The following is a 25,554-nucleotide window of genomic DNA, read 5'->3' as shown; positions in this document are numbered from 1 at the left end:
GCAGGAGTTTGCAGCAGGGGAGGGGCCGGGGGCTAGCCTCCGCAGCCGGGAGCTCAAGGGCCGGGCAGGGTGGTCCCGCGGGCCGTAGTTTGCCCCCCTCTGCAGTTGAAGTCCCCAGCACAGCACCCTACGATTGTGTTACCTGCTAAAATTGATATAATTGAACGTATGGTGGTTTTTTTTTTGTTTTTCTGTTACCAGCCCAGATGAGTTCTACAGAGATGACATCTGAAAAGACTGGTAGCGGATCATAAGCATTATATTCATGGTTCTAGTACTAGTGCTATGCTGCAAAGAGACAGTTCAGTATTCTGGCATTTTCCTTTGCATTGTAAAATCACTTTTGAGGGGCTCACTGCAATGAATACACGTCCTATAAACAGACATAAATAATGTATGAACAGCACGAACAGCGGGAGTCAGGGTTACAGCACCCTGAACCTTCATTTCCAAAACCTCTCCCACTATTTAAAGGAGAAGTCATTTAGCTAACAAGTAACAGCATGTTCCATTTCTTTCCTGTAGGCCACTCATTGGTAGAGGGCAACATTACTAATCATACACGCAGAGACAATATATTTAATCGCATGAAAACTGAACAAACTGGCTGCTTTTTGTTCCTGTATTCTTTTTTTTTTCTTGATACACATGTAATACCCATTGGGATTAATGGAGGACATATGTACATGAAGGAAGAAGATAATTAGCGTATTGTATGGAACTCCTTTTTTTCATATTTTTATTTATTTGTTGGCTTCATGGAGTTGAGTGAGACCCATTATTCACTAACAACTAAATTAAGACTTTTTCCAGACTTGCTGGATTCAGAAAAGAAATACTTAGACATTTAGCATTAGATTTTAAAAGGTTAGAACTACCTCAGTGGATAGCTGACATTTTAAAATGTTATGGCTATGCTTTATTATTTGCATGGGACTTGGTAGAGATCTGGGACTTTCAACCAGCCATCATTTTTGCCTCTCTTAAGTGGCAAGGCAGACAAAAAAAAACCCCAAAAAAACATGCATGTCGTGATTATAATGAAGGTGGCTTATGAATAGCAGTTTCAAAACATGGTTTTATACACTCTAATAAACACTTTTTATAAAGGCCACTCTGGCCTTTTGAAAAAAGTGTAGTGATGAGTTATACTGAAGTTGCACTTCTGTTTCAGGAATTAAAAAAATAAATAGTTTTAAATCATTCTTATTTTAAATTAGCAACTCAATGAAGTTCTTTGTATTCTGAAATTGACAGGCTAAAATCTCAACTGTCCCAATTACTATATTTTAAATTAGCCGATAATAAAATTATTAGATTTGTTATACTTGAACTCTGGTTTCTAATCTTGTAGATCTTTTCATTGTTTTAAAAGAGTTTATTAAACATTGGAGAAGTGCGCTAAATAATCTTTTATATGTACTTGGTGATGGTGTAGATGGTGAATAATCACAGAGTTTAGCTATAATGGAAAGCCTCTGATTAATGACATCTTTCAGAGATTGTTGTTTGGGGTTAGGAAGAGATCTGTAACTGTTACTTTGACAAGTATATTTTGAAAGGCTATTTTGTTAGTTTTGGATGGTTAATGAATGTGTACTGTTTTATTTTATGGATTTAGCTAAAGCTTTTGATGCAGTTGATCATCTACTTGCTAATCCAAAATCCTTGGGATTTGGCACATGTCCTGGAGCTTTAGATAGATTCTGAAATGATTTGTCTGAACGCAGCAAGTGTGTAAAAATAAATATGGCTTTGGATCTGTTCTTGAAGATATTCAGCGGTCCAGTTTGGAATCGACCTGCCTAAGTCCTCCACGGACATTCATTTTGTATCATCAATTAGGCCCCAATTCAGCAAAGTGTTTAAGATTGTACTTAACTTAAAGCACAAGCATATGTGCATGGAGTACTTAAGCACATGCATAAAATCTGCACAATTTATTTATTTATTTAGGTAATTGCTTCTCTTGTCATGTCACTAGTCAGCTTCTTGTTAGCTTTCCTTTTATTGTATTGGAATAGATGTTTCTAAATTCTACTCTAAAAACACTTGTAAGATCTGCACAGGTATATCTAGGATGAATTTGGCCTAGACTGTCTCTTCATTGTTACACCCCTTTTATCCTTATTCCACCAAATAGACTCGTGGCGTTCAATGGACCTAATTTCACATAGGAGGCCTTCTCAGATGCAGGCATGCAAAATATGAGCGTTAGTCAAATTGTACTCTTTCTGTAATAGGGCGTGCCTGCAATAGAATGAAAATACACTGCTTTGGGTATTTGTTGAAATAAAATTTCAAACAAATTAACAATATTTTTCATTGGATTTAAAACTTTAGATTCACCAAAACAAAAAAACAAAACAAAAAATCAATGAAGTCTTGTTCTGTTTGCAAAATTCTCATTTCTCTTATTGAGATCAATATGTAGAATTGGACCTTCTCTTGAATAACACATCCTGGAAGGATGGTTACCTTACAATCTGCAGTTCCTTAGTTTGTAAATTTGGAACTGTATTTATTTTATGCAATATAATACATTGCTCAAATTACTAAATGCCATTTTGTAATCTGATTGGCTGGTAATGAATCCTAGCCATCTGGTTATGGTACAGAAATCTCATAAGCCTTTGCTCTGGTAGCCTTCTCTGTTGGCTGTTCTAGGATTATCACTCTGTTCTTCAAGACAGAAAACATAGCTGCACTATGAGCTTGTAAATTGGTGGAGATTCCTCATTTCTATATAAGGACTGGTGGTGATGCGAGTCCTTGTATTTAGGAAGGACCTTTTCAATAGGTTTTGGGGCCCCATCATGAACTGTGGTGATGATGCAGAAAATCTCTCTGAATCTGGATCATTTAGCAGAGCAGCGGCAACAGCAAACACTTTTCTATGTATTCTCATCCTCAATGGAATTATGCATTTCTTCCATTCTTAGACGAGGTCCTGTCCTACAGTACTCTGTAGATGAAACATGTTTAACCCAACAGGTCCGACTGGGTTTGGGTAGCTGCAGTTCATCCCTTCGAGAGTCTGTGACCAATGGAGTTGTGTGACCCAAAATGGCCTTCTAAAAGAACAAGTATTGTTTATTTTAACCATAGGAACAAAGCATAAGATAAGAGAGAAGGGGTTTTAAAACAACAAATGATCTACACAAGTCTATTCTTACTACTTATTATTTCTCTTCGCATAGCACCTAGGAGCTCTCGTCATGGATCAGTGCCCTGTTGTGCTAGATGCTACACAAACACAAAACAAAGTCAGTCCCTGCCCCAAAATGCTTATCTTATCTAAGGCTTATCTACCCATTGTGTTGGAAGCTTAAGAAGACCTAACTGCTTCAGGCCTTCCAGCAGGGTCTGTCCTCAAACAACTGCTCCCCTTCTCAACAGTTTGTAGTTCTTTTGTTCCCTATTGGCAAAACAAGCTGTGTAAGTTGACTGGAGCCAAGGAAGTGAGATCATTCTATTTAATAGCCCAGGCATTGTCTCTTAGACACCTTGAAGCATTTAGCTAGAGGTGTCTTGTCAGGAACCTGCTTGTTTTTCCCACACCCTGCTATTAAACCAAACCAGCATTTTCATAGAGTAAACATCCTGATAATCCAGGTCAACACATAATATTCCTAAATGATCACAGACAACGCTGAATTCATCACATAGGATAAATAATGTTCTGAGTTGCTGAGATTCTATTGGAAAGACACAGCAACTTCTTTCAAAAAAGGTACAGGAGAATCTGGCTCCCAGTGGAGCTGTCCTTTATTTTGGGTTTCGAACTGCAGCCTCTGTTGCTTCAGAATTTCCTATCTCAGTATGTTGTGTCCCAGTAGCATTATCTTTTTTTCCTCTTGGTAGGTTACAGTTTTGAGCTATGACATCACTTCTCGTGCAAAGCTGGCTTTGAAAGATGGTAGAAGAAAACCTAGAGAAAAGGACGAAAAAGTACTTTAAAGAAAATATCCCCTAAGCATTCCATCAACATAATTTTGCACTGATGCTAGTGTTGAACAATCACAGTATTCTTGTTGGACAAATGCATTTTAAATGCTAAAATTTGGGATGTGGAAAAAAGAAATATGCAAAATTGGCAACCAATAAACCACAGAATATGCTTACTTTTGCCTGTCGTCAGCCTGGTAATTTAAAATATGACAAAATATTGGTGCTTAGTTAAATATTATGCTTAGTCATTATCGGTTATAACCTATCTCATTTTTTTCTTTTTTTCATAGAATCTGTGTTTATGCTGAAAGTTCAAGTAAACGACATTATCAGTCATCAGTACCTACCCCAAGCAATTGTAGAAGTGTTTGTTAACTACACAAAGACAAATTCCACACTCACTGGAAACAATGGAGTAGTATTAATAAAAGTTCCCTACAAGTTAGGTCTAAGTTTAACTATTGCATCTTACAAAGAGGGCTACATGTTAACACCATTGCCTTGGAAGACTGGGAGAATGCCAAGTAAGTAAACCCTTTAATATCCTATTATTACACTGTGTGCAATTGAAGCTTCTTTCTTCCTTGGGTAATCCATCTAATTGTAATGAACTGTACATGACTGAATGAAGTCAAAGTAGGTCATGATTGAATGCCATGTATTAAAGGTAAGTGACCCTTTAGACTTGACAAAATTATAACATGGATTTTTAAAACTGAAATAATATTTTTAACTGTTGTTGAAAATATCTGTCCACTCTGAGAGATTATACTGCATTGGGGGGCATGACTTGAAGAATGTGAATGCATGTGCCTATGCATATATATGTCATGTTATATATACACGTGTGTATTTTTCATGTTCACAGCAGAGTGAGTGAGGCCAGCTAGGAATATCGAAAGTTTTAGGATTATGGGGTACCGAGAGGCTGAAATATCATTGTGGTTCAGAGCTACTGCTCTGAACTCTTCCATCTGTCAGTTTAGTTATGTTTTCAGCATTGTTTCATCATGAATGGCCTGCTTTTAACTATCACATTTTGTTTTTAATAATTCTATTAGGGTTATAAAGTGCCTGTTTTCAACAAAACAAGAGGTTGGCCGTCCAGGAACTCAAGCTATCCGTTAATCCACAGAATGTGTACACCATGAACACTAGTAGTCCACACTGCCTAGCCAGTATGATTCATCCCTGGACTAGCGGGACCGCTTAGTCCTTTGGTCGTCCTATTCCTTTTTTCTTTTCCCCCATTTGTTTATCTGTCTTCGGAACCGTATGTTTGATCACAACTTTCTTTGAAACTTTTACACATATAATCAGGTATTCTTAATGTCTGTCTTTCCACAGTATACTCATCTGTAACACTTTCACTATTCCCACAAAGCCAGGCTAATATATGGTTGTTTGAAGATACAGTTTTAATTACTGGAAAACTGTCTGGTAAGTACAGCACTACACGTGATCGGATGTAAACGCTTTTTGTATGTAAAACTATGTGCCTTCACTAATGAATACAACTGTTTTTTGCCAACAAATTCTGTGGGGAGGAGTCAGTGACCTCCCAAATGTTGTTGTTTTCTGTGCACTTAGGGGCTTATTCATGAATGTTTTTCCTTGTGCACAAATAGCCAACTCTTAGTAAGGCAACGGCTTCTGGCACCAGTTTCCACTAAAAATAAATAGCTATATTACTTATCGCCAAATTCCAAACTGGTGTAAATTGACACAGCTCCACTGAATTGGGGCTATGCTATTTACATCAGCTGAAGAACTGGCCCTCAGATTCTGTATTTATTGTAGCAAGCAAAGCTCCTTCCAAATCTTCCAGCCTTCCATGGATGTGAGTGTTATTTACAGCCATGTAGACGTTATTATCCCAATATTTATTATGTATTTCTGACCTCATCTCAAATCATGAGAGTCTGAGTAGAAAGCTGCTGGTTTTGCACTCTGAACATGTAGGGATAGGAGGTGGAGGGGGAGAGATTAATGGATTGAAGACATGTCCTTTGGAGAACCAGCGCTATTAAAAACACCAGAAATCTCAGAGGAGCTCACTGCACTGGTGTGCATGTGCATTATTCCACTGCGTTGAAAGGCTCTGGTAGTTTTCAATATGGGTACCCAAGATCGTTAGTTATTTGAAATGTATCTGCCTCAGGAAAGATTGAAGCTGGAGGATGTTTGCTGTAGTGGAGAGTGTTTAGAGAAGCCAAGGATTAGGGATGGGAGCAAGAAGAAAGTATTCTGTTTTCAGATGATGATGTATATATGCTAGCGGCAAGTGCTGGCCTAAATCTAGACAATTGCAAACACTGGAGAGTAGGGGTTTGAAACAGTGTTTTGAACAATCTCAGATTTCTGGACAGTTTGGCTATAGAAAGCATTAATTCATATTGAACCATTGCTAATTTAAAATGTTACTTTTTTTTTTTTTAAGATGCCAAATCTCAACCAAGTGTTCAGTTTCCCAAAACTTTAATTAAACTTCCTATAAGCCACCATATTACAAACGTGACTGCCTATTTGACAGTGCCACAGCAGTTTTTGAAAATGGACAATTTTCTTTATACAACAGGAATTCTTCTAAATAAATCAGGTATGTTAAATTTGTTAGACTCTGCACTTTTAAAACATAATACATGTAAGTATGTGCTTATGTAAATATACATTCTGTAATCATGCGGGCCTGACGCTGCTCCCATTTCACTCAATAGAAAAACTCCTTTTGACTTTCACAAGAGCTGGATTGAACCAATACATGTTATATTGTAGATGAGTAATTCACATCACTTTACATCTCATTCACATCTACTAGCAAGAACACAATAAACACTTCTTTTCCACAGGCATAAATAGTCATACAGAGGGCCATGTGCTGATTCCCTCTCTGGGAGTTCCACACATGCTATGTAACCCCTAACTGCAACCAAAGCAGGGTCTGATTCTGCAATGTGCAGAACACTTTCAGCTCCCATTGATTTTATTGGGAGTTGAAGGTGTTCACAACTTTCCACAATGTATTCCGAATTCTGTGGTGAGATCCTCAAGTAGTGTAAATTGGGTTAGGTCTGTTGAAGTCAATGGCGCTTCACCAATTTATACCAGCGGAGGATCTGCCTATATTTTTCACTTTAACTCTATTACCTACTTGGTGTTTGCCCCACCCAACATAAGGATAACACATAAACTATCATTTGATGTGCAGACAGTTAATCCATGCAGCATTATTGATTTACTTTCAGTTAATCCACGTAAGCCTGGTGATACCAAACAGGCACTTTAAATATATGGAGAGCAATTGCAGAAATCAAGTATGTTCTCTACACACATCTGCTTCAGTGAGTAAAAATACATTTTGAAACAGTTCTAAGTTGTTTCATGGGTTGATAGTAGTAGTATTAATACTTAAAAACAACAAGGAGTCCAGTGGCACCTTAAAGAATAACAGATTTATTTGGGCAAAAGTTTTCTTGGGTAAAAACCCCACTTCTTCAGATGCATGGAGTGAAAATTACAGATGCAGGCATTTATATACTAACACATGAAGAGAAGGGAGTTACCTAACGAGTGGAATACCAGTGTTGACAGGGTTCTACTGTACTATGAATACTTGTAGCACTACAGATGTACTATCTTTTTAATGCACTCTGAAATAAACCACCGACTGCATTACTAATATTTATTCATGCTTACTTTCTAATCCACATAGTTATGTTGGTATCCAGGAGATCACAATGCTGGACCCTTTATTCCATCCTACTTAAATGTTTTTTCCTTTTCTTCCCAATGCCCACTATACAGCAAAGCTCTTAAAAATTCACGGCAATTTTATGGTTTCGTTAATGTGAATTGGATGATGTCCTTGATGTGGCTTCTAACCAAATTATCTGAGTTTCATATTCCAGTTTGTTTAATCTATACTTAATCAAAATTCTCACAAATACCAGTATCCTATTTGTGTGTGGACATTTGAAGATTTAAAAAAAATTGTTTATAATAGAACTTTTGAACTTGAAGCATCAGAGATAAGTAGTGTTATTCCCTTAAATTCTGTCTGATGTCTTTTTAAATTATTCATAGAGCCTATTCCTTCAGGACTGTATTTTATAGCAGATAGAGGCTGATATCTGATACACTGACAGTTGTTTGCAACTTGTTTCTAACAGTGTGCAAAGCTCTAATATCATTCTGCTACTTAATAATTCTGTTTGTCTTTCTTGAGCAACCTGTCACACTGTGGATTCTGAAGTATTTGTATCACATATTATCTGTGTTATTGCAAATTAGAGCAAGAAGAACGAAGGGAGACAAACTTACAGCCCACACAATAAAGCAGTGCAAACACAGTGGTTCCTTTGAATATTTTGACAAGCCATAAGTACTATACCTCATGATTAACTCTACAGAAACTTCTAAATTAGCAAATCAATCCTTTCAGTAAATTTTATTAACAGAGATGCTTGAATACTGGAAAAGACATGCAAATATATCATGAATACTGGAACTTCAGTTTGATTTATATGTATCTGAACCCCCCTTAATATGTGTGGATTCACAAATCATTTGACTTGGTCTGCAATATTCAGCGTAGAATAGCTAGTCTGATATCTGAAATTTAAAGTACCAGGTATAGCTCCCCAAAAGCCAAATGTGCTTAATATTGTATTCTGTGAGTACTGTCGAATCAGCTCTGTTTAAAAGATATATTTCTCTTTTCCAGGCTTTAACTAAGAATTGCTGTTTACCAATTATTAAAAAGCATTCATTGAAGAGGTGCTTGAGACTTGAGTTTTCTCAAGTTATATTGACACCTAGTGGTACAGACCAGACATTCTCATGGTGGCTTGCCTTGAGTTACAAATGAAAACCCATTTTTTAAAAAATAGTAAATATATTCTAGTGTGTGTATTATTTATGGACAAATTATTCCTTATGTTGATTAGGTTTTAAAAGCATTGAATTGACCCCTCTTGCTGCAATATGTGTAAACCTCCTATCAGCTGGGAAAGAATTGAAAGTGACTGGTCCAATTCATATTACGCTGCCTCTTCTACCGACAAGTAGGGTAAAATCAGGAGATGCTATACCTGCATGGACTTTTGACATGAAAACTGGTATGTCAGCTATATACTTTGGAATCCCACTTTAATGTTGAATATCATACACTACAATACGTAGTATTAGTGTGATGTAGAGTAGTTTGAATATGAGTGCATGTATCGAATAATATATAGCACTAAAACCTGTCAGTTTTGTTTTGCTTTTTTAAAGTAGGGACATAGATACTTTAGCAGGATTTTCCTGGTTGTATATGTTTTAACTTGCATTTTTGTTTTTTCAAAAGGGCATCCCTGCTTTAATGAATTCAGCCGTGAACCATATGTATGTAAATAAGTTATATCAGAGTAGTTTTAAGGATCGATCACATGTTGATCTTTATTTTCACAATTCCATTTGAGACACGATACATTTTTAAAACTGATGTAAAATTAAGCATGATGATAGTGTCTTGGCTGATGATTTCACAGACATTCACTATTAAGAATTATTTGAATATATTGTGCTCCAGAGTCATACCCTTAACGTTCACTTGAAATGAAATGTTAACACTGGGACTGACATAGCTTTAGTCTGTTTTATTACTATTATTATTATTTTATGATTATTGCAAGCAGTTGAGAAAGTAAAATCGTTATATAGGAGAAATACTAGAATTGCTGTAATCTGACATACAAATATCTCCATGTCAAATATTTACAGTAACAACTAAATTGAAATAGAACAGTGATCCTTTGGTGCATCTTAGCGAGTCAGCACAAAGGCAGAAACCTCCATAATGCATCTCATCTTGCAATACTATACTGACAGGGGGTCCTGACTCTCACTGTCAATTAGCTTAAGCCTGAAATATAAGCCCATATAATTGTATCCCAGCTACTATAGATACTATTCTAATTCATATAGAGCTAATCCTTTTTTTGACTCTTACTGAAGTATTTGCATCAATAATATTTAAAGTATTCTTGTGTTCTCAATAGGTAAACTGATTTTTTCAGACATGTTATAAGATAACTGAAAATTACATCACTGTGTTTAAAAGATACTAAAGGGGAATTAAATTATAAATAAATACCCCTACATTTTTCTTAGTACGTGCTGTTTCCTATGGAGTAGAAAGTAAAAAATTAAAGAATGCTAACTCTCTAATTTTAAAGGCGATTACAAATCTTTATATTACTTTGCATAGATATTTTTATTCTCACTCCAGGTAGGACTTTTACAAAGATTAATCCTCATGAGAATCTAGGCTGTACTTCTCATAAAATTACCTCTAAAACTGGAGTGGCCAACCTGAGCCTGAGAAGGATCCAGAATTTACCAATGTACATTGTCAAAGAGCCACAGTTATATGTCAGCAGCCCCACATCAGCTTCTGTCCCGTCCCCCTCCTTCCTCCCGCGCAGTTAGTTTAGACTCCTGGCTGGGCAGACAGCAATTAACAGTCCTTTTGGGCAGGGGCACAGTAACAAGCAGTCTTTAGCCTGCGCCCCCTAGCAATTCACAGTCTAGGGCTCACAGCCTCCTGGCTGGTGCAGGCCCGAAACGCGACACAGGCACTCCACCTAGGGTGAGTAGGCCACCACCTCAGGGGTGAGGTTAGTGGCAGGGGGACCCAGGCTCCCCATCTCTACCAGGTCCCAGTCCAGGGCCGTAACAATGGCAGGTGGTCCCACCATTGGGTTGGCAGGGAAATCACTGAAACACGCTGACTCGTCTCCCAGCAACACAACTGAACCAATGTCTGGTTTCCCTGGGCTACTTCCTACCACAGTCTGTTGGCAGGGCTCCGTTGCCAGAGAGTTCTCGGTCTCCTCTGGGTAAACAGCGGCTGGCAGTCCCCACAGCTCCTCTCCACAGTCAGTCTCCTCCAGGGGCAGGGTGCTGCACAACTTGGTCCCTGCTCCGGAGTTCCGCTGTGAGGCAGAGACATCTGCCTCCTTCCCTGGTTCCAGCCCAACTGAGCTGGAGGGCTGCCCTCTTATACTTCCTGTCCCATCCCTCTCCTTCTGTCATGAGGGGCAGGGCTGGCCTGGCTCCTCTCACCAGGGGGCAGTTCCTCCCTGTCAGGCTCAGAGGGAGTCCACTCTGCCTCACTACATTCTTACTACAGTTTTTTCCACTTGAGAATTTCACAGATGGTATCCACAGTTACTAAGTACACTTCTTTGCTATCTCTTCACAGTATGCAAGTGCAGTACCCTACCTTGCAGAAGCCTGACAAGCCCCCAGACCTGTCGTTTGCACTGCAAGACAGATGGTGTGGGATCTGTGGCCTAACAATAAGTCTTCCTTGGGCTAATTTAGCTGTTTCACCTTAGACAATTTAAACAGAAAAAAAAAATGTTCAGTGCAGGTATTGTTGATCCTGTTGCAGTCTTAATGGATTACCATGGCTTGTCCATTGTATGCTAATAACTAATGCTGGATGTTCTATTCATTGTGCTTAAATTACCCACCTGTAATAAACTTAGGCCTTGCACTAAATTAGCAGAAGATATGAATTAAAATTATTTAGGTGCAAGTCTGTGTGTGAACTCTTTATTCCAAAATAATAATTATTATTAATAATAAAAAACTGGCTAAAGTCATTTAACAAACCACTAAATTGACTTTAGTCACTTTTATTTTAAAATAACTGTCCACTCGTAGAATTGCACTAAAATACCTAAATCAGGTGTAGGAAAATATTTAGTTAAGTCCTACAAGTTTGTGTGTCGACCAGGGTTTAGTGTATAAGATGACAGTCCCAGAAGAGCTTGATTTTAAATGGTTCCTTTTTGATTTTCCATACTTTGCTGATGACTTGCTTTATGTAATACCTTTTTCAGTGGTAGAACCATATATAAAACAAAACCATGTCCTGTGTTATGTTTAATGGCTGCCTTCTTTTTCAGGTGCTTGGGTAAGTCGTGGACTGGGAATGGTCAAGAATGCAAATGACCATTTAGTATGGACGTATGTTGCTCCACACTTGGGATACTGGATAGCAGCTCCAGTGCCTGAAACCAGAGGTAATTGCATATTATTGGAACACAAAAATCATTGCATTATCCAAATAATAGCTGTTTGTCAGTATAATTTTCATGTTGAACTATAGAGGAAAAATTGGGATGCAGGTGGCTTCAATCTGATGATAGTCATTGTTAAGATGGAATTCTTAGGGTGCCTCTGCTTTTGTATACAACATACATGTGCATACTTGTGTCCTTTTAACTGCTAGTGATACAGCTGGCTTGGGGATTGCAGGGAACCCAACCCAGCAGGGCCGTCCTTAGGATTTATGGGGCCACTATGCCCAACAGCAGCCCGGGCTCACCTCACGGTGGCGGCAGCAAAAGATACCGAGCCGCCCAGCCTGCCTCACGGCAGTGAAGAGTCACAGTTCCCCGCAGAGACCCCTGTACCCTCCCCCTCACGCAGAATGCGCGGCACTGGCGCATTTGGCTCTAAATACGGCTCCTGCCTAAGGACACTGCAGCGTGCTCTGGGTGTGTGGGAGCTGACCTGCTCTTACCTGCTGTCATGGGCAGTGGGTGAAGCTGCCACTTGGGGAGGCTAGCTCCCCAGCCCACCTCTTCTGCCTGTGGCCCCACCCCTCTCTGCCCAGGCCCTGCCCTCTCACCACTGTCTCCCTCCTCTCTTCCCTCCCCTTCCCTGCTCAGCTCCTTCCAGCCAAATCCCTGAGCCCAAATGAAGCAAATGACATTTGAAAAAAACCACTCTTCTGCAATTTCTTTCTAAAGAAAATGGGGCATGTTTTCCACTGCATGCCAGATGATGAAGAATTAAAAGCACTAAACTTGGGAATAAAAAATATCAGTCACAGGTTTTTTGATATGCTCTGAAGTTTGTTGAGATTTATTTGCAGAAACTTTGTAGTGAGGGCGAGTCAGCTGTCTTGCTGAATACAACATTAAATATTATGGAACACATGATGCAGCTCTTCTCTGTTTTACATTTTCTTAATTAGTATTTCTAAGCTGATTTTATATTTTAAATGTACTCTTAAGCCTTCATAAAGTAATCATTCCAGATTACTACATATTTAACTCACTGAAGCAAAGACATTATTTTTAATTAATCAGTCACAGAGGTTTAGTGTGTTCATAACAATGTTCATTGCTTTCAGAAAAAGGGAACACTGATTTACTTTGTGTGATCTCCATAACAATAGACATGTTTATGAAATTTCACCAACTTTAAAAAATATGTTTCCAAAGGATTTTATATCTTACTAGGTACTGATTTTGCTGGAGGGTTCTTTTAAAACTAGTTCATCAGATAGTCAGAAGTAAAGTAAAGAAAGGGAAACTCTTTGTCCACCAATCTGGAAGGAAAGGGGTGTTGTCCCTTTAAGCGCTGTCCTTAACGGGGTGGGGGAGAGGAAGAGGTGAAGGGAGAAAGGGATGGACAGAAAGGACAGGAGGGCTTTGGAAGCAATTTTTTTTTACTATAGTAATTAAAATTAAAATGTGTATTTTAGATAAGGGTGGTCTTTTGAAGGATTTATTTAAAAAACGATTAAGTCTGAAGATCCAAGCATTTAAGGCTAAAGATGATTGTGCATCTAAAAATCGGTGCAAGGATTTTTTAAAGATGTGATTTTATAATCTTCACCAACTCGCTAATGAAATATTTTAAAAGCAAATTTTAAACTAAGGTCTTGTAGACTAACATGTTTTGAGTAAATATGACAGTCATGCACAACTGTTTTTGTCAGTAAATTCAGAAACTGACAGTATATACCTGGGGGTTGGCAAATGCCTGTTAAATGGCTTCATTACCACTTGAATGGCTTTGTAACAGTTTCAATGTTGTGCTAATCAGTCTGGCAGGCTGGAAGGCTTTTTCACTTTTAAGTTACTAGGGGTATGGCTACACTGGCGATTTGCAGCGCTGGAAAGCCTCCACCAGCGCTGCAATTAGTAAGTGGCCACACCTGCAGAGCACTTCCAGCGCTGCAACTCCCTGGCTGCAGCGCTGGCCGTACACCTCACTCAGCATGGGGAATAAGGATTGCAGCGCTGGTGCTGCAGCGCTGGTCATCAAGTGTGGCCACACACCAGCGCTGTGATTGGCCTCCAGGGTATAAGGATGTATCCCAGAATGCTTTTATAAATTACTCTCTTTGTTTTGTTATGCAGCCTCTCTTTGTTTTGTTGTGAACGAGCTCCGTTGCCGTTGCTGCTTATCTAAAAAACAAACAGAGCTCCTGTTTGCTGTGATCATCTGTACCTGGCTGTAAACAATCAAATGAGAGGCAGGCAGGGAGCGAATGAAACAGCGGGGAGTCGTGTTGGCTGCAGGCTGTTTGCAATTAAGAGTTAAGACTAAGGGGTCGGAAAAATGTTCTGATTTTTCAAGGCAGGAAGCTAAACACTCAGTGTTGGCTCCAAAAATCCACTCTCTCTCTCCCCCTGCTCCCTGTCACACTAGACCCCACTCCACCCCCCTCTTTTGAAAAGCACGTTGCGGCCACTTGAATGCTGGGATAGCTGCCCATAATGCATCACTCCCAACAGCGCTGCTAATGCTGCAAATGTGGCCACACACCAGCGCTGGTAGCTGTGAGTGTGGCCACACACCAGCGCTGTTCCTACACAGCTGGATGACCAGCGCTGCAAATTACCAGCGCTGCAAACCGTAAGTGTAGCCAAGCCCTAGATCCCCTCTGGAGGAAGACTCACCAGCAGCCAGCTGTGGTGGGAGCTTGCAGGAAGGGTCAGAACAGGGATAGCAAGAGACAGGAGGGTGGACACTGAAACCCCCAGTGGTGCCCCAAATTTTCAGGTGCCCTACGCAGCCACATATGCTGCATATGCCTAAGGACGGCCCTGCAACCCAGCATCACTTTGAAAGAGGAAATAAGATTTGTGGAATCCTTTCCAATAAGTTGGAAAAACTATTATTCTGGATCAGCTGGTGCCTCAGAACAGACATGGTCTCCCTCATCGTCCCCATTTTCAGATCTCGTGTCAGAAACATTTTTGATGCGAGAGAGAGCCAAGCCCTGTTAGATATATATATTACTGCCATCTTCTGGGCGTACTCTAGAAGAGAAGTATCAACATAATGAACTGAAAAGCAGTTGGAACCCTCTGTCTGTTTTAGCTCCTAGAACCATGTGAGGAGGAGGAGGATGGGATTGGATTGATTGGCCCCAGTGGTTACTGCTTATATAGACGAATCTGAGCATTCACATTTAAAGTTGTTCTTATCCCTGAGTGGGGATTCGTATGGACAACTTTTGAATGAGAAAATGTGATTTCAGAATTTTAGAATTAAAGTGACATGATGTTGACAACAGCTCTGTTCGGGGACTAGGATTTTGAAATAAATTCGGACATACAGCATGAACACCATTTGACTGGAACTGAGCAAATGCAAAGGCAATATGTCAGTGTTGTGACATCAGCCCCTGAAGTGTGATTTGATATTGGTGATGGTTCCTACATTTCCATAGTGGCTAAAATGATCAATAGCAGGATAGTGCAAGGGAGCAGAACACTGGCTAGAAAACTACAGTGCAATTTATCAAATGCAGTTTTGCATCAGAAACGCAATTCTTAGTTCTTGACATCTAATTTGTTTGGTTTTGTGTTTGAAAAATCTAGACTCTATTATTAGTGCAGTTTCCAAGGACATAACAGCCTATCACACAGTGTTCCTTACAGCCATACTTGGAGGTACTATAGTCATTATCATTGGATTCTTCACTGTTCTTCTCTGTTACTGCAGGTAAGGAAAAAGAAGATATGCTCAATATGAATTGAGTTTAAAATTAACAAATGGGGCTCTTTTGAGACAAAATAATTGTTTTCTTAGTAATATCTAGGAAGTGCATGTGTTTAAAGCCTTTTCAAACTTACTAATGTAAATATCTACACTATATTAATATGCAGTGTAATCACAAATGATTTCAGTGGGTTTTGAACAGGTTTAAGTTTGTACCTACTGGCTTTCAAATTGTACATCGTACCTTTTAGTCTGTGAAGTCTTAAGTGCAATCCGTACTCATCACTAGTATTTTAATCATATGTCCTCCAATTATTCCCCCCCCCCTCACCTTTTTTCCCATAGGGATAAATGTGGCCAATCACATAAGAGGGGAAAAAACACAACTAAACTGGAGGTCTTAAAAAAGGACCAGACAACATCAACAACTCACATAAATCATATCAGTGCTGTGAAGGGGTCAGTAAAGCTAGAGGATAAATCACAATCATACATGCCCAAGCTTTCCTCCTTTAGCCCTCACGGAAAGACTTCTATGGAAACAGAGGACAAAAAAGCCTGGGACAATTTTCAAATCTACACAGAAAATGTTTCATATCAATCCAATCAGAGTGGTCACGCGAGGAATTCAATCCAGCCCTTGGAGCCTAATGCTGGAGTTAGACAATTACAGCACTTTAACAGCAGTGTTTCCCAATCTCCCAGGGACATTCAAGACCAAAACCGATATCTTGCAGTGAATGAAGAGATGTATGGGCTTTCCCATATCCCAGAACAACTAATGCATATTTATAGTCAGCCTATTGCCATCCTTCAAACCTCTGACCTGTTCCACTCTCCGGAGCAATTACATGCTGCTAAGTCAGCTACTTTGCCTAGAAAAGGGCAGGTAGTCTATGGCCCAATGATGGAGCCCATGAATCGAGACAGCTATACACAGACGTTGCCCAAAATGCCAATGCACTCTCCTCTCCAGCCCCCCACCGGCAGAGATGAGAAAGCCACATTAGATGGTCAACAGGGCTTATCCTCACAAACTTCAAACTGGGGTCGGTATACTAATAATTTACTGGAGTCTGTCTCTGTCCCTGGGACACTGAACGAAGCAGTTATGACACCATTTTCCTCTGAACTTCAAGGTATTTCAGAGCAAACATTATTGGAGCTTTCTAAAGGAAAACCATCCCCACACCCCAGAGCATGGTTCGTGTCACTAGATGGAAAGCCAGTCGCTCAAGTGAGGCACTCTTTCATAGATCTGAAAAAGGGCAGGAAAACAGAAAGTAATGACACCAGCCTGGACTCTGGCGTGGACATGAATGAGCATCATCCCAGTCGAAAACTGGAGAGAGAGAAAACTTTCATTAAAAGCATGCATCATTCTAAGATCCTTTATTTGGAAGATTTGGATCTGAGTAGCAGCGAAAGTGGGACCACTGTTTGCAGCCCTGATGATCAGTCTGTGAGACACCTATTGGACAGAGGAAGTGGGCCGGTCGTAGAACAGCACACTGAAGAACCACCACGAAAAAAAAACACAACAAAAGGTCATGAGTCCAGTACTCCACCAGCTAAAAAAAGAGGTAGACCCCCTATGGCTAAGAAAGATAGTCAAACCAATATCTGGAAAAAGAGGGAGGAGAGACCACTGATTCCTATAAATTGAAACACAGTGTGTTCAGTGTTCTTGCTTTTTCTAGCAGTTTGTGCACTCTTTCCTCTTTGCTTCTTGTTGTAAATTTGCAATGTTGGATTTATAAGGAGCAGTCAAAATGGTTTTCTAGTATCAGGTAAAGTTACATTTCTTAATGTGCAGACCAAGGATTATGATTTCAACGGAGCATTGGATATAAAATGTGAATTTATCGCTGAGAAATGCTATTATGGTTTGTTTAAATTTTTCATTCTTGGGGTACACCTCTGGGGGTGCACAGCTAGAAATTTAGGCACTTTTATTTTTTGTAGGCATAGTTCTGGGTAGCGATGTTAAAATGTTTCCAAAATGATGTCCCTCACTGGAGTGACCAGCAGGCTATTGTGTACCATTTACACATAACTTTTACTGGTGCCCTGACCATAGGAATTCCTACTTTGTAGAAAGTTTCACTACATTAGTCTCAATGTGTTCTTGGAAATAATCAGGGACTTGGTATCTACTCCAGACACTTGTTAAAAGTCTGCAAAAATCGTCCCTTTCATGTGTTACTCAATGCATATTGAGTCAAATTTGGCTCTCTGTCATAGGCTATTGAGTTACTCCTGATTCACATGGGTGTATTTAGGATAAAACTTGATGTCTAATGAAAATACCTTCGTAAACATGGGCAAATGGTGCCTTTTGCAGAAAAGATACTTTTAGAAGGAATGACCTGTACTGTTGCATTTATTCACTTTTAAAAGTTTTTAAAAACAAATAGTAAATTTGATCACATTGGCTAATGTGCCACTTTTTTTGCTACTTTTGGTGGTAGGCCATGTAGCACAGAGGTGTTAAAAACTGATTGCTTATTGTTTAGACTTTTGAGCATATGGAAGCTGAGCTCCAAACTTGGTCCACAGAACAACAGAGACACTTGATTATGAGTTATTACTAAGTTAAACAGCTACCAAAAGTTGTGAATGCATGAAATGTAACTAACATATGTATAGAAGAAGGAAATGTCTATCAAAATATATTTTTTGTTTTAAATGGTCATTTGTCAAAGTGCTGGATTTAGCTTTGGCTAACAGAAAAGTAGACTCTCACACTTTTTAATGTGCTTCACATGAAATAGAATATTTCCTGTGACCTTTAAGATGTTTCTCTGAAGAAATAAGTCACAGCATTTTGGCTTTAGCAATTTGATTATAAAGGATGGCTTTAAAAATTGTTATAGTAGAAAATTCCTTTTAAAAAAAAAAGCTTTTTAATGTCTATATAGTACATATGGTTAAAATAACAGAACTAAAATATGTATACACTCTATGGACCTGGGCTGCAGTCCTCTTCACTCAGGAAACAATACCATCAAACTCGGTGAACTGTTGGGCGTTGGTATCATTCCTTCTTTTACTAGAAGAATTTGCAAACCAAATTGCAAACCATACCATGTTTCTGACTCTTCCTAGTATGCCATTGCTTCCTGAACATATGAAATCCTTATCGATCCCATTAATATAACAATGAAAAACAAAATGTTCAGAGATAAATATTAAATATGGTAAGTAGATTATTGTTTGGCCAACAGAAAAATAAAACTGAAAGATTACACAAGTCATCTGCCTTACAGATGAGTGTGGGTATTTGCCATGTTCGCCTGCCTTCAGTAATGTGTTTTGATTCGTGTAACTAATTATTCATATAAAAATGTTTATAACATGTCCTTCATCAAGTTCCACCCTCTGGATGGAATTTTTTTTCTCTGATGGATTCATAATGGTTAAATAATTGACTACACTTCAAACCAGATATACATTTAAAAGACTATTTGAATATCAAGCTTATAAATTATTGTCACTGTCAGTGCTTTCATTGTTGCACCAGTTCTGTTCAGTCTTTCAAATACAGATCCAGAGTTTCCATTGCTACTAATATAATGTCCTTGACAAGCTGTGTTACCCCCAAAATCAGACTTGGGGCACCCCCACAATGGTTTGCCTATTCCAGTAACTCAATGGTCTGTTTTGGTAGGTAAAAGGAGGTGGCCCACCCTAGAGGAATTGCCAGGGTTTTACCATGGGTTCCCCTATGATCTTCAGGAAACTCCCCAGAACTAACTAACTTTGTTTACCCTTGGGAGGACAGATACAGCCTTCCGCTCAAAGGATTGACACTTAAGCAGTAATCATTGCTATTTAAAGCACCAATATTCCTTAATACAATAGATCTTAAAAGCATATATTAAGAAACAGAAACACAAATTCTATGAACACAAGTATGTACATTAAAGTACCCAATACTATAGTGTCATACAGTTGGAGGTGGCTTAAGTGGTTTCGTTCTACATATGGTGATCAATCAGATGTAGGATGCTGACAGCAATTTTAGTTAAATACTGTACTTTGTACATAATAACAAACATACATACATAGATATCCAACTTTATCTCAAGAGGATTTGAAGAGCACTAACTATCTGTCAGCTTATTTTTCCATATGAAGTTCAATACATCTTGCGGTGATGCACTCTTTTGGATTTGTCTTGCAATAGCGTGCAATTCATTGCACAAGTCAAAGGCATCAATACCTTTGGATTCACTATGTTGCAAAGCTTGCTCCAGATTCAAGCAATGTTCCATAATTTGCTTTGGTGTTGTATTTTGCAAACTATAAACATCATATAGGAAGCCAAATACTGAACTAATTTGCTGCATCAATGTGAATCTTTCTTCAACCGAATGTACTGCTGTGCTGATGACTGCAAAGTAAAAGTTCACTTTGAATTTTTCTTTCGGATTATAAATAGGTTTGTCATCTGCTTCATATGTGAGCTGCTTCCTCTTTTTTCTAATACGAATTGGATCTGGTTCAAAAAGTGCCGGTACATCCAACTCCTCTGCAAGTTCACCTGCATCTACCAATGTTTTCTCAAAGTCTGCGTTACTTCTGCGGCCTACAAGAAACTTCTTGGTTTCTCCAAGTTGATTAATGGCGTTACATATGTCGAATTCTTTCACCTGAAGTTGTTTGCTAGTCATGTTGATCTCAAACAATATGTCATACCACACAAGAGAAAGAAGAAACTTGAAACTAGAAGTAGTTTTTGCAAGATCCTTTGCATCAACTCGGGACATATTGCCAGATGATCCTGTTAGAGTAGTGTCATCATAGATCTCTATCAGAGCATCATAGATGTCACCAAGCTGATAGCAAAGAGGTTTCAAGGCATCAATTCGACTTTCCCATCTTGTTTCACTCATTGGTTTAACTGTGATACGTGGTGTATTAGAACTTCCCAGCGACGTGTAGAAGCTCAGAAATACACATAAACACAAACTAAATCAAAGAAGGCGGTTGCCTCCAAGCAACACTTTGCAGCATCATTAACAACCAAATTGAATGAATGTGCACTGCGAGGAACGAAAAAGGCTCAGGAATTAGTATTCTTCATAAGAACGGCCGTACTGGGTCAGACCAAAGGTCCATCTAGCCCAGTATCCTGTCTACCGACAGTGGCCAATGCCAGGTGCCCCAGAGGGAGTGAACCTAACAGGTAATGATAAAGTGACCTCTCTCTTGCCATCCATCTCCACCCTCTGACAAACAAACGGAGTCTAGGGACACCATTTCTTACCCATCGTGGCTAATAGCCATTAATGGACTTAACCTCCATGAATTTATCCAGTTCTCTTTTAAATGCTGTTATAGTCCTAGCCTTCACAACCTCCTCAGGTAAGGAGTTCCACAAGTTGACTGTGCGCTGTGTGAAGAAGAATTCCTTTTATTTGTTTTAAACCTGCTGCCTATTAATTTCATTTGGTGACCCCTAGTTCTTGTATTATGGGAATAAGTAAATAACTTTTCCTTATCTACTTTCTCCACATCACTCAAAATTGTATATACCTTCACTGGACACCATTTTCTTTCCCTTTCATATTGCTCCCATTGTCATAGCCTTGACCACGCAAGTTTTCTATAGGCAGTGACATCTCTTCTAACTGGTGAAGAATAGTTTCTGTCATACAAGCTCCAGTTGTTTCCATAAGCGACACAAATCCCAAGATATGTTCCTTTATGCATACCGATTCAGTCTCATTTTCTGTCTCTGAAGTAGGCCTATCCACAAACCGAATGATCATGGTCATTTGTTCAACATGGCCTGCATCTGGTGTTCAATCTAGAATGATCGAAAAGTATTTAGCAGCATGGGCAGATGCTAGGATTTTTTGTTTGATGGCATTGGATAGAAGCTGAATAAGCTCATTCTGTATGTCTTTTGCTAGGTAAGGTACATGCATCTCCTTGTCCTTGATCTTGCAAAGATGCTCATCCATAAGTGGGTCAAACAAAGCTAGATATTCGACAAATTTGAGGAAGTTCCCGTTACCAGAAGTGTGCAGTTTTTCTTGTGTTTCCCGAAAGGCCAGGTTTTGCATACCAAGAACTCTGACCAAAGCAATCAGACGTTTTAGTATTTGTTGCCAATACTTTTCTTCTTGCTTAATGAAGCATAAATGTTCTTCATCAATTGTTCTCTTGTATTTCAATCACAGTTCAAGTTCCTTCCATGTTTGAACATTTGTCAAATGTTGATTGTTTTTCTTGTGCCCTGAAAGAATTGCAGACATATTTTTCCAATCCCTTGAGCTTTTTTCAGAAAGAGATGATGCGCCAGTAATACTACTGGCAAACAATTTGCAGCGGAAGCAAAAGGCAGAATCATTTGATGTGGAATGCTGCAGCCACTGACTGTGTATTTCTTCTCCATTAACAAGCCTATGTTTGTAATGAATTGTCGAGAATTTTCTTTGCTTACTATCTTTGGGGAAATCGAACTGCTGAACCTGTTCCGGCCCATGTTCCTCCAAAATTTGTCGGACTTCTCATCGCATTTGGCCCAAGTATCAGGATCGCTAAAGCTCAAATTCAAACAAGTGACATTTTTGCTTTCACATTCTTCCAAGTTTTGATCCTCGCGTGTCTCATTTGATTCGTCTTCAATATTCAGATTATATTCTTCAAACTCTTCTTTAACTTGTGAAACTGTCATCCCCACCTCCATCTCTGCTTGATCCTTTGGCATTGGACTACCTTCATCTCTGGCCAGAGGACATAGATACTTCAGAAACAAACCTTCTTGCTTTCTTTCTTCTTTTTGCTTATCAGCCTTACGCTTACAAAATTGTGCCCCAGACAATTTTTCTCTATCTGCCAGGAGGCTGCATCAACTGAAAACAAAAAAAATGAAATTGTATTCCTATCAGTTTTTTCTTGTTCACTATTAAAAGTAAAGGATAGAGTATACATGTCACTTACTAACTATGAGTCACTATTTGAATTTCATCAACTGTTTGACGTAAATACCGATTAAGAGATGAAGATGACTTTTCCTTAAAATTAAGCAGTGTTGATTGTAATCAGAAATACACCCTTTTTAGTCACGTATACTTCCTTCCTTCATTCTTTCATATCAAAATCTACATTTTATTCTACCTTTAGAATATCCAGTTATTGTTAATAAAATTAGAATGGCGGATACTCCGTCATACAACAACTGACAATATCACTGACAAATTTCAACAACCTACACACGCATATTTGCACATGATAAACACATACACTCAAATACTTAACACACACACACAGTTGACACAAAGTATTAGCGAAATGATGCAACAGCAATTGCCAGAGTCTTAGATTGAAACAACTCAACAAAAATAGCCTTAGTCGACAACCTCCGAAAACTGGTAAACTTAGCATTATAAACAGCCTGTCAGAATGGGTAATGGCTGTGTGCGACGAGAAGAATAATGTCATTGCCACTTTGTACCATAGTGAAGCAGTATGCTTGTGCCTGCAACGCAGAGCTGGTGTAGGCTATAAACAGCCTGTCAGATGGGTAACGGCTGTACGGTGTGGCGGGAGGACCCCTCAAGGCTGCAGTGGTAGCAGCTGCAGATAAAACACAGCATTGTCAGGATAGTTGCAACAGAAAGCGAGAGTTGAGATTCAGACCTCCTTCCCTTGCTCCCTAAAGTTATCAACAAAACATGGTCATTTTCCAAATTTTTACAGCTGCTCTATAGCTGTGTCTGCACAGCTTCTTCTCCACACAGGCCCAGGAGATCCAATATCTCCTGTGTACTCTGGCAGGTGCATGTCTGGAGCCTGTAGCTGGCATAATCAACTGTGCTGTTGCACATAATTGAAGAGCTGCTGGGTGTGCTTTTTTAAATGGACAATTGGGAAAAGGCATTTCAAAAATTCGTGGAGTTTTAAAGGTGGGAGGGCTTCTAGTCTCCATGACCCCTGGGCAGTGGAGTTCACAATTGTGATCAGAGCAGTCGGTGTTGGGCATTGTAAAAGAACACTTCACTGTCTCTAAGAAGCATGATTCTTCAAAAGATTATTATTGCTGTTGCCTCGTAATGAAAAACTAGGTATCACTTACTCTGAGTGTAAACACAAAGAGTTAAGAATGTGTGTGCACAAATGTACTTTGTATTTCATAGAATATCAGTGTTGGAAGGGACCTCAGGAGGTCATCTACTCCAACCCCCTGCTCAAAGCAGGGCATATCCCCAGACAGATTTTTGTCCCAGATCCCTAAATGGCCCCCTCAACCCTGGGTTTAGCAGGCCAATGCTCAAACCACTGAGCTATTCCGTCCCCTGAGAGTCAAGTTTTGTCAGATGCATGGGACAGACTTCAAATAAGTAACTTTATAGCTTTTTTCCCCCCGTGGCTGCAGTGTGTGACTTGCGGAGCTCCAGAATTTTCCCACCTTAGAGTAGCACACCAGTTTCAAATCTCTTCTGTCTTGTATAAGGTAGGCTAATGGAGTCCCCCCCAGAAAAGGTAATTTAGTCATAATGTGTTTTTATGCAATGTAGCACATTTCTCAGACGAAGCACTTCTTTGTAATGAAGATAAGTGACTCTGTTGGAGTAAACTGAGAATATTAAACTTACTGATGTTTTCTTAGGAGCCAAATGGAGGTAGTTTTCCGTTAACTTGTCAAACACCATCATATATAGACAACCACCACAGGAGAGGAATTGTTTATTCCTGATGTGAGGAGACTGTTCTCAAGAATGTACATAGAGGGTTCTGATTAGAACACAACTATGTTTGGCATCCTGTTCTATGTCTAACATCCTGAAAAAAATACTTAAGTGTACTGCCAGATTTACTAGTCAAACAGTGAGCATGTTCGAGCAATGCAGATCTGGGGAATCTTCTCACAACCAGACCCTCGCAACAAAATCCACGATGCAAGAAGGAAAATACTTTGAGTTCCACTGTCTTGCTCACATGAAGTGATTTGTACCAAAGAGGAGGAAATTGCCTGTGGATATTCCACAATAATTGAATTCATCCTCACATTGTCAGTCTTTGTTTTTATTATAACTAATGAAAAAGTGGGTTAATGGTAGATTTTAATGTAGCAGTCTATAACTTAGAATGCAATTACCTCTGTAATAAGATATCTTTCAATGACTAGTACTGTATTTGGAACACTTTACACTGATAGAATAAACAACCCAAGCATGGAAAAGCTGAAGAAAGTTAAACTAGCCTGCTAAAGTGCCTTCCTTTTTCCCCAGAGAATTATTTTATCAGTAGGACACTCCTCTATATAAAAAGCACATGTAAATTTTTTCTGTTAGCCAAAAAAGATCATTGCTAAAACTATGTAGTTTCTGTAGTTTTTGAAAGCCAAATCTAGTGTTTCATGTTGGAACATTGACTCCTGCATGTAGATAACAACACTTGTTTGCTGTAACTCATGTTTTTACATTTTCTATTCAGGAATTGTTAAGAAAATGTTTGTTGGAAAGAAGTTAGAAATTATCAATGAAATCACCTCTCTTCGGGGATTTCAACAGTCAAGGTTTTTTTTTTTTTCAACACAGGGGGCCTAATTCTGACCTTACCTCCTTAAATCAGGGAGTAAATGTGTTGAAATCCATTGATGTCAAAGTATAAAACTGATTTAAATGAGATCAATATCAGATCTAATACATTTATTATCTCAAATGGAATGTACACATAGTTAAAAAATTATACATCCTAGTTTAAGTGCTGAGCTACCTGGCTAGCAGGAGGTGGAAGCAGCATGGAGACAGGTATTTTATGACTTAGACTGAGGGAGCTAATTTTAAT

The 25,554-nt window shown here is 39.1% G+C and overlaps 1 protein-coding gene and 1 pseudogene across 1 annotated transcript in view; one reads left to right on the top strand and one right to left on the bottom strand.

Annotated features, from left to right (window-relative positions):
* The window catches only part of FAM171B (family with sequence similarity 171 member B), a 56,240-nt gene extending 38,813 nt beyond the window's left edge, over positions 1 to 17,427 (top strand). Inside the window, exons 2-8 of the mRNA XM_039494539.1 lie at positions 4,242 to 4,475; positions 5,299 to 5,391; positions 6,392 to 6,550; positions 8,898 to 9,068; positions 11,910 to 12,026; positions 15,630 to 15,753; positions 16,096 to 17,427. Coding sequence (XP_039350473.1) covers positions 4,242 to 4,475; positions 5,299 to 5,391; positions 6,392 to 6,550; positions 8,898 to 9,068; positions 11,910 to 12,026; positions 15,630 to 15,753; positions 16,096 to 17,416 — 2,219 coding nt within the window. The 3' untranslated portion in view covers positions 17,417 to 17,427. The remainder of the gene's footprint in view (positions 1 to 4,241; positions 4,476 to 5,298; positions 5,392 to 6,391; positions 6,551 to 8,897; positions 9,069 to 11,909; positions 12,027 to 15,629; positions 15,754 to 16,095) is intronic.
* Positions 17,428 to 19,856: 2,429 nt separating this feature from the next.
* LOC120374528 lies at positions 19,857 to 22,471 on the bottom strand (annotated as a pseudogene).
* Positions 22,472 to 25,554: the final 3,083 nt, after the last annotated feature.

Source organism: Mauremys reevesii, linkage group 11, assembly GCF_016161935.1.
Source record: "Mauremys reevesii isolate NIE-2019 linkage group 11, ASM1616193v1, whole genome shotgun sequence".
In the NCBI taxonomy this organism is placed as follows: domain Eukaryota; kingdom Metazoa; phylum Chordata; order Testudines; family Geoemydidae; genus Mauremys; species Mauremys reevesii.
The sequence above is the reverse complement of the archived record's forward strand: the minus strand, read 5'-3'. Positions and strand labels throughout refer to the sequence as shown.